We start from the raw sequence: 12616 nt of genomic DNA on the forward strand, positions 1-12616 counted from the left end.
TCAAAAAGTGTATAGTAACGTTTCAGTCAGAAGAAATGGACCTTCATCAGATACGGATTGAGATTAGCACTACACAAACACCTAAGGGTGCTTTCAAATTTAGTTTTTGTCCACATTTGTTGGTCTTGTTGAGGCTTGCGTCCAAAAATCCCCACAAAACAAGACTCAGAAATATGCACTGACGGGGCTATAGAATGAGTCAACGTGTGCTTTGACGTGCATTATTTTCAGGCGTATACGCCTACTAGAGATGGACACCCACACACAGTCTACTACATCTGGTTGTCTGCCCTCCCATAGGTATATACTCTCGAAAATGATGCACATCAGAGCACACGTTGACTCTGTAAGCAACAGTATAGTCTGTGACCTCTTAGGTGCATATGTCCGAATTCTGGTTTGTAGAGGGGATTCGGACGCACGCCCCGACAAGACCAACGAACATGAACAAAACTGCAATATGAAAGCACCCTTATACACAGCAACTACGGGCACTATTCTGCAGTGCTGATTTCAATACTATTCATCTGCACCTCTCAGCAATCTGGGTCTGATGAAGGTCCATGTTTTTGGACCAAACTTTACTACACACTTTTTGGATTGCCCAAAATAAAAATCTGAACATTTGATCTTTGATATTTGGAGTGCCAAGTATCTTTATACATTTTATTTGTGCTCTTGGATTCAGTCAATGTAGAGAGTTGCTATGGTTTTCAAGGACTCTTCTTATTGATTGTATTAGTAGAGAATATACAGTAGACTACAAGAAGGAGTACATTCAGTTCTTGTTCCAATAAGCTTCTTTGATAATAAACCAGGAAACCTCATTAAGGCCTTGCTCACACTTTGTATTTTTAAGGAATTTTTTAAAGTGTATTTTTACATTATTAAGTAAAAACTTAAAACGATTTCTAAAATCTCACTAGGTGTGTTTTTTTTCTTGCCTATTTGATTTGCTGCTTTTTTTTTAATTAAACTGTTTTTTACTACAATTTTCTTCCGTTGAGATCAAAATAAGTTGTCAGAAAAAATACACAAAAACACATAAAATAAAACCATGTTCAAATTCTGCTGCAGTTTTCTGGCAATGCTGTTCCTTTTGGTATGCAGAAATATATAGAAAATGTTACCCTAAGGCTAAGTTCACAGTAGGTGTTTTTGCTGCTTTTTTATGTTAATTTTCATCTGCATTTTACAGTACCAGCAAAGCCTACGAGATTTCAGAAATCTCATGCACACGCATTTTTGTAATCAGTATTTTGTGCTTTGCATGTTTATTGGACATAGAGCATGTCACTTCTTTCAACATTTTTTCAGTGTTTTTCACCCAGTGACTTAAATTGGTGGTGAAAAAAAGCACCAAAAAAGCAGGTATCAGGTTTTGCTGAGTTTTTTGTGCCAAATCCTGATTCTATAGAACATGACTTTTTTTTCAACACTAAATGTTATCAGCATGCACAAGAGACAAATCTAGCATGCCAAAACCGCCACAAAAAATATACAAAAATGCTTGAAAAAACAAGGAAAAGCTGCTTTTTTACTGAAGCTTGTTTCCTGCCAAGAGGTCAGGTTTTGTTGCAGAAAAAAATGCTGAAAAAACACAATATTCTTTTTCATAAATTATCTACATCCTCTTTCATGTGCTTAAAAAACACAGGGGGGTTAATTCATCAAAGCTTTTATGCCAGAAAACAGGCAAAAAAATCTTAGAAAGTTGCAAAAATTTTGCACAATGGTATTTACACATAAATTTTGTGACTTTTGGCATTTTTTGAATGAGCTCCACCAAAATGGGCAGGATGTAGCATGGCTACCCCAGCTCATCAAATTCATCTATTTTTTCGGTGTTTTGTACCCCAGAAATGCTACTCCAGTCTGTGACTGGGGTAGTGCAGCGCCCCAGAGTCCTGGTCGTTGCAGTAATGTTGTTCTTCCACCAGGGGGAGCGATATTACGTCTGAAGGCAATAAAGGAGATCTTTTGTCCAGGTATCACAACCACACACAACACACTTCACACTCCAGCCACCAGGGGGAGCAAAGGTTCTATCTACTAGGCCACTCCTCACAGTTAGGTAAAACTGGTAGTTGGAGGGAAAGTTAGGGAGTTCCTGGCTGGGGACCGAGAGAGAAAGGTCTCCAGACCAAGCTGGCTGGAGGGAGTTTCAGTCAGATCCAGACTGCGGTCTGAGGAGGACGAGGGTCCACGGAGCTGCGCCTGCCCCATGTGCGGCAGCATCCTAAGAAAGAGACATTGAAAGAGAAGTGTATTGCAGTGAGTGAGAAACAAAGTCATAGCAAAAGGGGAGGAAACCAGAAGGAGTTCTGTCCTGTGAGTGGCTGCCTCCTTCGGAAGCGCAGGAATACCGGTGGCAAGAATACCAAGGGAGTAAGGATCTCTATGCTTTACTTCAGAGACTGGCAGGACAGTTAGTTCTATGTTGGCTGCCCGACCTTTATACACAGGAGACACGGTGGCAACTTGTGGGGGCCGGGGCATCTCTAGGGTCCCTATAAAAAGCCTCAGGCCACTAGTCATACTTGTTTTGTTCTATCCGACCACGGGGAACAGTGAGAGGAGTAATAACAGTGAGGACCTTATTGGAGCTTATGCAAGTAGGGACCTACTGTGTTGCTGTGCACATAGGAAGGCTATTGAATTCCACCTGGATAAGGGGACTCTGGATTTGCCTTCAGACCGGCCGGACTCTGCCTACCCTGTGATCCGGTGCCCTGGACTGTGGACACTGAAGCCTTCAGTAAAGGTAAAGAGACTGCAACCTTGTGTCCTCGTTATTCACTGCACCTCACACCATCCACCATCTACACTCTGGGAAGCCCTGGGGATACACTTCACGTGTGGGAAGGTATATCATCAAGCTGCCATAACATCACCCCAGCGGACCCCTAAGCAGCATCGGTCACCCTGACCGAATACCACAGGTGGCGTCACGAACTACTCCTTTAAAGACCTTTCCCATAAGAACTATTCCTTTTACTGAACACCCCTGAGGGCCACGGACCGGGTCAGCCACCGTGACATCCCCACTGAGAACTGAAGGACCCGGTACCGAGTACCCCACAGCCCTACTGGGGGCGATCCAGTAGCATTTCTGGCGTAACTAGAGAAGGATTTGTGATGAGGTGCACGGAGGGGCCCACAACTCAGAAGAAGCGTCAACTTCATAAAATGTTGTGCGCCTCTTAATGAATTTTGCACCTTCTACTCTAGTAAATCTGGCATAGTGCAAGTCTGCGCCAATCTTGATGAACCGGCCCAGGTGTTTTGAGTAACAGAAAAATTGTGCGCTTTTTTCTATGCGTTTTTTTTACTTCTCCTGCTCTGTGTTTTTTTTAATGCAGCTTGTCCATTTAAACATTTTACTGCAATTTTTTCCCCATTGAGATCAAAACGGGGTATAAGAAAAATTGCATTAAAACGTACCAATAAGGCATAAAAACCATGCCAAAAATGTATAGAATGATTGCTTAGGTTTTCTGGTCATATTCTGCATTTTTTTCATGCAGAATATAAAATGCATCATAGCGCTACCTGTCAACATGCCCTTATTAAGGAATCTGAAAATATGAGCTCCAGGCAAAAAATTATTTTCGATGAGCAGGAACAGCGTCTCTAGATTAAACCTTTCAGAATTGTTTCAAGCTTCGACTCAACAGCACAGAATATTAGGATTTCTCTTGTAATATCCACAATGGTGCGCATTACAAGACATTAAGTTAATTGTGTCATATAACACATCGTTATTGGCATGGCTTTCGTGTTGCCTAAGAACAGTAACACATCTCCCGTAAGTACGCAGTTAGCGTGGGATGTAAAGCTTTAGGCATACAGTGACTTTATATTAATAGTAATTATTATTATTACTATGCATTTCTTTCATAACCCGCATTACTCCCTCTGCGAATTAGTAACATGCCATTAAAAACAGCCTTATACTTCTAGAGCTCCAACAAAGCAATGCCAAGAAGGGTCGGATTTGCATTTGTTGACTCGGAGGTCATCTTTTTATGTTTTATTCATCTCCCACACTACATTCAGAGATCTGAATGGTTTTCAACCTTCCTCCTTGCACATCAAAAAAATATGCTTGGGAACATTTCAGCCACAATTAAACCTATAATTATATGATAGTAATATGCATATCGGTAATTAAAAATATATAAAGGAATCATTAGAGGCAATGAAGTGTAAAATTAGTAGAGTGCTACCCCCTTCATACCCGTTGTGCTAGCCCCAGATAAAGTCTGCTTTCTATAAATCCAGTATCTACTCTCCTCAGCATTCAAATTACAACACCAAGGAAAAAAAGGTTGAGGAATTATGTAAATCACAGGATGAATAGACATGTTAGTGATACCCAAACTGTGAAAAAAATGGAAAAAAATGGAAAATCATCTCAATTTATTCAGTATCAAGAATAAGCGCCTCACACACAAATATCTGCTCTTACACGCATGTCATCGGCGGGGTTATTGATGGTTGTCTGAGAAATGTTTTGCCAGAGTGAACACGCTTGGGCATATCATCAAAATCCGCTGCTGGCAGCTTTCTTTTCAATTGAGAACTATTAATGTCCCATATGGTGTTGTCGCGTTGAAAAATGGCTCCTGGGATACTTTGAAGAAAAGGTCCTACTACTGGTTTCATGACCAAATCAATGTAATGTTGAGCTGCTAATGTACATGGACTGAAGATTAGAGGGGTCTGGCTACCATATGTTTTCCCATCCCACACCATATGTGATTAGGACCGATGTGACATTCCCTTGTGAAGGCCTTTTTGTTTAATTACCCATGTGGTCTCATCAGATTTGAAGAATAGTGCATAGTGATTCACTCTGTAATACAAATGACAGGAGATGTCACATATCAAGTCTAAGGCGTCAAAGAGTGTCTACACAAAACATTGCCCTTCAGACCATGTGGGGTCAACACAACAGAAACAGACCCCAATCAGAGGACAATAAAACATTCCCTATCTAAGAACTGGTCCAATATTTATGGACATAACTGTTTATCACTAGTGTTGAGCGATGCCTTCCGATACTTGAAAGTATCGGATAGTATCGGCCAATACCCGAAAAATATCGGATATCGCCGATACCGATACCCGATACCAATACAAGTCAATGGGACACCAAGTATCGGAAGCTATCCTGGATGGTTCCCAGGGTCTGAAGGAGAGGAAACTCTCCTTCAGGCCCTGGGATCCATATTCATGTAAAAAATAAAGAATTAAAATAAAAAATATGGATATACTCACCCGTCCGGAGGCCCCTGGACCTTACCGATTGTAACCGGCAGCCTCCATTCCTAAGAATGAGCAGTTTAGGACCTTCGATGACGTCGTGGCTTGTGATTGGTCGCGTGCCGCTCATGTGACCGCTCACGCGACCAATCACAAGCCGCGACGTCATCGCAGGTCCTAAACTCCTCATTGAGGAGTTTAGGGCCTGCGATGATGTCGCGGCCTGTGATTGGTCGCGTGAGCGGTCACATGAGCGGCACGCGACCAATCACAAGCCGCGACGTCATCGAAGGTCTTAAACTGCTCATTCTTAGGAACGGAGGCTGCCGGTTACAATCGGTAAGGTCCAGGGGCCTCCGGACGGGTGAGTATATCCATATTTTTTATTTTAATTCTTTTTTTTTACATGAATATGGATCCCAGGGCCTGAAGGAGAGTCTCCTCTCCTCCAGATCCTGGGAACCATACACTGGGAACTTCCGATTCCGATTTCCGATACCACAAAAATATCGGAACTCGGTATCGGAATTCCGATACCGCAAGTATCGTCAGATACCCGATACTTGCGGTATTGGAATGCTCAACACAATTTATCACCCATGGTAATTCTGCTTCATGTCACCTGTCTTATCCATGCTTTTTTTTTTTTCTGTGATGTTTTGTGCATAAATATGTGATTCTCCAGAATTTATTTTAGTCTATGCCTGATGAAGAGGCCTGAGTAGTCTCGAAAGCTTGCAATTTGTTACCATCTTTTCAGTTAGCCATTAAAAGGCATCAATCACTGAGTACTCTCAATTCTAAATATTTTTCTACACAAAACATCAGAAGTTATTTGTAGGCCAATGGGCTTTGAGCCAGATGTCTAGCTACAGGTTTTCCATTGACATCACGTCACCAGTCTCAAAGAATATTGTGGTGCAGATGTCAATGGAGGCTTGAATAGAGGTCTTCTCTCTTTAGTAAAGAGACTTGCTTTTGTCTTAGATGCAATGATACCCAGAAATTGGTCTGGATCCTATGTGGGCAACACCATGAAGGGAATGTAAAAGCATCTAAAGAGCTGTTTTTTTAACAAAACAACTCCAGGCCGTATATTCTCATGCTACTGTGAGCAGCCTCTGTGATCGAAATGTTCTACTAGGGCCTGCAGGTTCTCCAGATTTTTCTCCCATTGAGTACATCTGGGAAGTCACTGGTCAGTAATTGAAAACAAAACTTCCAGCAGAAGGTCCTGATCTTGATGATTTGCCCAAGTGCATTAAGCGTGGCAGAACATTTCTCAGGCAGCCATTAATAACCTCATTGATAGCATGTCAAGCATACATGATGCTGAATAGAGATGTTTTGAAAATTTGGGTTTCATTTTTTCATCATTTGCATATCATTAACATGTCTATTGATCCTTTGTAGAGTTGAGTGGATAAATTTGAGTGGAATTGAATTCTACTCAAATTTTACTGCATTTGCTAAATTGCAGATTTTTTTATTGTAATTCTCTTCTGTGCTATTTTTATGAACCATGAAAGGCCATCAAAATGTTAAAAAAAAATCTGTTTACTCATCTCTCCAGGTGATCTGCGTCACCCATCTTGTCCTCGCCGCATCTTTAGATCATCTTCATTTGCTTTGAAATTCTTAGGCTTCTCATGCCCGACAAGTATTTCTGGCATTGATGGCCCAGAAGGGTTCCATGCAAGTGCAAAAAAAGTCACGTCATCATGACCTTGCCTACCCATGTTCAGATCCCTCTGGGGCTCCATCAAAGCTGGAAGTCCTGGATCAGTGTGAGCGTCAATGATCTGAAGAAGCTGCGAGGGCCAGACAGGTGACTGTAAGAAAGGATTAGTTTTTAGTTTTTACATTTTCGGTTTACTATGGTCTGGCACTACCTGTAATGGCTGTAGAGGTAACAATTTTTAAATGGCCCATTGTAGGAAGTTTTCCTTTTTACAGATTTTGCATAAGGGCTTAGAAGCTTCAGGTAATGTCTCTGATCTATGCTATGCCATGTAATGTATGTTCCATATTGATGAAATGAATCAAAGGCCTCCTATCTAGATCAGCATGTCCTCACCTAATATTTCTGCCATGAATGGGTAATGCAAAAGTACTGTCCTATATCAGCTAAAATAACATATCTCTATTTTAAATGTGACTTCTTAAGATGACTCTTCTTAACGGGAAATCATCATTTTGAATACTGACCCATTATCATACATCATATGAGAGAAATTGGAGCAGCTGAATGTATCCTTTTGAGGAAAATGTTCATTATAAATTGAAATCTATTGATGATATAAGTAAGTTCCTGTCCTCATTTTCTAATTTAGAGACAAGTGGGGAGTTTTATATGGTGAAATCTGTCCTACTAAGTAGAACCGCCCTTTGGAATCCTTAAACGCCTTACGGGCATTAATGAAAGGCTAATACATTACAAGTAACAATGAATATTACCTATGATTACAAAACTGTATTTTTTATAAATAGTTTTTATATCAATTCTCTCAGGATTTTCTGCTCTATTACATGCTGACAAATTATGTGCCAACAATTCCAATGTGAAAGACATGTTTTAAGTGATTCTACACCTACATGAATAGGAAAATGAAGAAACTGAGTGATCTAATTTCTAGCACAAAAAGGATTTTTTCCTTTTCTGCAATCATCACAGAGTCAATTCGGCCGGGTCACATTTGACAGCCCTGTTGCTAGGGACTTGGGCACTGCTTAACAACCATAGCCTTCTCAATGATGGTTGTTAGGCAGAATGTCCCCATCGACCTGTCTGATTTAAGACTTGTGTCTGCATCTTGTTGTTTCTAACTGTGTATGGATTTTACTGTTCGGATTGAACTCAATGTGGACAGACGATATGATGGCTGCTATATTACTACCTGTCAAGTATATTTTTATGACAGTTTGGTTTGGAATGGTGATCTAGTATGTCTTTTTATCTTCTGATGGTCTACTATATCGTTTTTGTCTTTTTATTAGGAGCTAAAGGATAAAATGAAGCAGCTCTTACCGCTTATCCCTGTTCTTGACCAATATAAATCAGATACCAAGATGATTGTCCAGTTGAAAGAAGATGTGAGAAACCTCTCCAATGTCCTGCTTCTGATACAAGAGGAGATGGGGGCCTATGATTATGAAGAACTTCAGCAGAGGGTCATGATTTTGGAGGCCAGGTTGCACGCTTGTATGCAGAAACTGGGTATGTATGATCATTTATATCAGACCTTTCTAGTGTCTCCTATTAATATTTAAGCTAATTTTCATATTGACTATTTGAAAAGTTGAGTTAAAGCAGCTATGTCACTAGACTTCACCATATAAACTTCAATTAATTAATATTAGTTAGAACTTATGAGGTTGGTGTGATTATGTTGAGAATGTCAGAATGGCAGTGTAATTCTTTATGAAAGTTTACACTCAAGCTCCTTCCACGCAGCCTGATTGACATCCTCACTGTCCCTCCTCCCTGTTGCTGCTGAGATCGCTCATTATAAGCTGCAGCTACATATGTGTGGATGAAGACTGAATACACTTGGACTCATAAGATATCTCACCCTACAACTGGATTTGTATAAGGTTCATCCTAATATCAGGATTACACAGCTATTTTGACAAGGATTTACAGCATTACACCTGGTGTTATCATCTCAGCTATTTAAAGGGAACTTGTTAGGTCCCCTATACCCTCCATTCCATCAGCATTCTGCTATGTGTGATTAAACTGCCCCCTAATCAGCACCGAATAACATAATTCAGTTAAATAAATACTGTAAAAAAGCATTTACAACCTCCGCTTTCTCTAAGCTAATGAGGGCTTTGACTAGTCAATGGGGCGTTAGTTGCCCCAGACTAGTCAGCCCTCTTTCCATATTATCACGCCTCTGTGGGCGTGCTGAAATAATTTGCATGAGCAACGTCATCGCTACTCATGCAAATCTGTCCCTCATTCCAGCAGCCTCACTACATCGCTGAAGGAAGGAGTACTCTTCCCTGATTAGAGGCAATCACAGCACATGGCTGGAAGCCATCTTCTGAACTTTGAAGCTGAGTACTCCTCCTGACTTCAGAGGTGTGCACTGCGCATGTAAAAATACAGCAAAAAAGGCAGAGATCCTTACCTGCCTATGCCTCCAAACAAATGCACTATCCGGATGCAGTGGACCCATATAGTTAAGATGGCAGTAACACATTTGCAAGAATACCGATGAGGCAACTGCTCACAGCCTACCAATTCATGGAGGGGGCGGTTGCTTGGTATATTGATTCACAATAAAGAGTTGTATGTGGTGTTGTTCACACTATGGCAATGCACAGCATCCAGGTTAACAGCCTAGTAGTTAAACCCTTCTATTAGGCACTGCGCATGTCCAAAAATTTAGAAGATGGCTACCGGTCATGCGCAGTGTGCGCCTCTGCTGCCGGCATGAGAGCCCCACCTGTGCAGATTATTAGTAGTTATAACACCGATATAAATAGTAGGAAACACTGGCGCTACACTTCTCAGGCAATAAGAGAACAAGGGGAGGGGAGAAAAGAGAGAACAGGGAAATCTAGCTGCTGGTGGGGTGGCAGGGTCTGTGCTAAACCCTGTCTAAAGTGATTGTGATAAAATTAAGCAATAAACCACCTGCGCTTTAGTAGATATCAAGGTACAGTGAGAGGGCTGTGCCCAGCAAGCGTAGCAATACCACACCTGCGTGCACGTTAATATAATAAATTCAATAGACAAACTGTGCCCACCACACTGGTTTGAGCCAAAGCTAACAGTGTTAGTGTCTGTTAGTATACACTTACTGGTTATGGAGATGAAGATGGCTGCGGAGGTCGGAGAAAGTGCAAATCAATTGTTGCTTGGTGTGTTGCGCTGCTCCGTGCAGCTGGAGGGAAGGGGGGGCCAAAGCCAGGTGTCCCCAGATAGGTGGCTCAACGCTGGGTGTCAGGAAGAGCAGGAACCGCCAACTCCCAGCGTGCCCCGGCCGGAAGCAACGCTGGAGCAGTAGCGGTGTGTGCGGGGGGCGTGGCTAAGAGAGTGACATCACAGGGTGGGCGGGCGCGTATCAGGGCAACCAATCCAACGCGTTTCGAAGGAGGTACTCCTTCTTCGTCAGGGCTGGAGTTCCCTGAAGGACCCGTCCTAATATAGCCACTGCCCCCCTGATTTAGACCTGCCCCTATAGTTCACAGAAGGTGCCGCTGTCATGATCCCTTAGTGTAAAACCTCTACTACAATGTATACTAGACATGTTATAGGAGAATATGTGCGTGAGGCTATAGACAGATCTATGATAAAAAGGGGGGGCTCCTCAACAGGGCATTTAAAGCTAGATGGCCTATATGGTGTGCATATATGAACATAAACTAACATCTAGGCCTGGATAAGGAGAAAGAGGGTAAGGGGGAAAAGAGACAAAAGGGGGGAGATTGTGCGGGGATCGGATACGTGAAGGTTAAAAAACGTTATTTAAATGACACTTTATTTAAATTCAGCTAAAACTCACATATCTAAAAAGCCAGGTAAATATACGCCTGGTTCAATACTAAGGTGCACACTAAAACCAAGGAAAAAGTATTGTAGTAGAGGTTTTACACTCCAGCTGCACGGAGCAGCGCAACACGCCAAGCAACAATTGATTTGCACTTTCTCCGACCTCCGCAGCCATCTTCATCTCCATAACCAGTGAGTGTATACTAACAGACACTAACACTGTTAGCTTTGGCTCAAACCAGTGTGGTGGGCACAGTTTGTCTATTGAATTTATTATATTAACGTGCACGCAGGTGTGGTATTGCTACGCTTGCTGGGCACAGCCCTCTCACTGTACCTTGATATCTACTAAAGCGCAGGTGGTTTATTGCTTAGTTATAACACCGCTTGCACATAGGAGCATGATAACTAGTCTGGGGAACTAACGCCTCATTGACTAAGCAAAGCCCTCATTAGCATAGGGAAAGCAGAGGTTATATGGTTTTGTTAAAGCATTCATTTAACTGAATTATGCTACACAGGGCTAGTAAGGGGGTTAGTTTAATCTCAAATACTGGAATGCTGATGGATTGGAGGGCATGAGAGACCTGATAGGTTCCCATTAAAAATGTATGCAGCTTGAATTGTGAATTCTGGTTACAGATCAACTTTAATATTGAGAACTCTCCTCTGCTCTCGATCTTCCTCTCGTGGCCAGAGGCAGAAAGATTAGAGAGAACGTCTGGCTCTGGAGGACCTGTCATGTTCTGTTTTATGCAGATTATTTAAAACTTAAATCCATCCATGGAGCAACAGCCGGAAAATAAAACACTTGCTGCCATATTTCCCCACAGATTACGATGGATCATTGGGGTCTCAGCAGAGGGATCAGTTTATTGACAAAGGACACATCTTCAACGGAGTGATTGTCCAAAGTCTTTAAGCTGTAAAAGTCATTTTCTCAGATAATATTTAAAGAGAGCCTACACCTTTCATTCTTTCATTTTACATATGGAGCTATGCAAAATGCATTTCTCATCGAGATATGCACATTTTTTTCAATTTTATTCTGATCTGTATCTGTTAGTAAATTCTTTTATACCCTTTCTTCTGTTTTTGCCAGCTTGACGGCAGAACTGTCACTAAAGTGTTGATTACCAGATGTCCCCTACTTGGACACTGTGTGGTGATCATAGCAATCTGGCTGTGACATCCATAGAGGTCTGCTGGAGACCTCTGGTTGTCATGCCAACCCATCGGTGACCCGCGATCATGTGACGGGGTCACCAATGGGCCGAGATTAGTGACGCACTTCCGGTAAGTGCGAGTTAAGTTACAGAAATTGACAGCGACATTTAACTAGTTAACTGCCGTGGGTGGATTGTGATTCCATCCGCGACTGTTGCAGGCACATGTCAGCTGTATATATCATGTGCCCAGAAAGGTGCGGGCTAGCCACTTTTTCGCTAGTTTCAAAAGGCCAGGAAGGATTTTAAAAAATCAGCCAGGAAGGATTTAAAAAAAATCAACAAATTAATACTCATCACACCAGAGACCTAATAAGACCAGTTAACTTCTCATCAAATAACTTGAATATGAATTTAATTTCCTGGTCAAGTTTGAATGTCGAACTTGAATTTCAGCAGATTCACTCATTAGATGTGCACCAGAACAACTCCAGCCCACTATGGGCATCCCACTTTTAGGAAGGGTCTGCTCAAATCCCACTTTCTTTTGGCCTGAGACAGCTGTATTTTTTTCCAAAACTATAGCTAAAAATTTGTGATAGTTGGGAAGAATGCTAGAAAGGCATGGAGTGGCACCAAATATGTCAGTCAACAATGAGATGCATGACAAATTTAATTT

At 41.7% G+C, this 12616-nt stretch overlaps 1 protein-coding gene across 2 annotated transcripts in view; it reads left to right on the forward strand.

The window, feature by feature from the left end:
* OLFM2 (olfactomedin 2) overlaps positions 1-12616 on the forward strand; it is a 445169-nt gene that overhangs the window by 353469 nt on the left and 79084 nt on the right. For both annotated transcript variants that reach the window (XM_077262088.1, XM_077262087.1), the window contains exon 4: positions 8266-8485. In XM_077262088.1, the coding sequence (XP_077118203.1) occupies positions 8266-8485 (220 nt within the window). The remainder of the gene's footprint in view (positions 1-8265; positions 8486-12616) is intronic.

This window comes from Ranitomeya variabilis, chromosome 5, assembly GCF_051348905.1.
Source record: "Ranitomeya variabilis isolate aRanVar5 chromosome 5, aRanVar5.hap1, whole genome shotgun sequence".
In the NCBI taxonomy this organism is placed as follows: Eukaryota; Metazoa; Chordata; class Amphibia; order Anura; family Dendrobatidae; genus Ranitomeya; species Ranitomeya variabilis.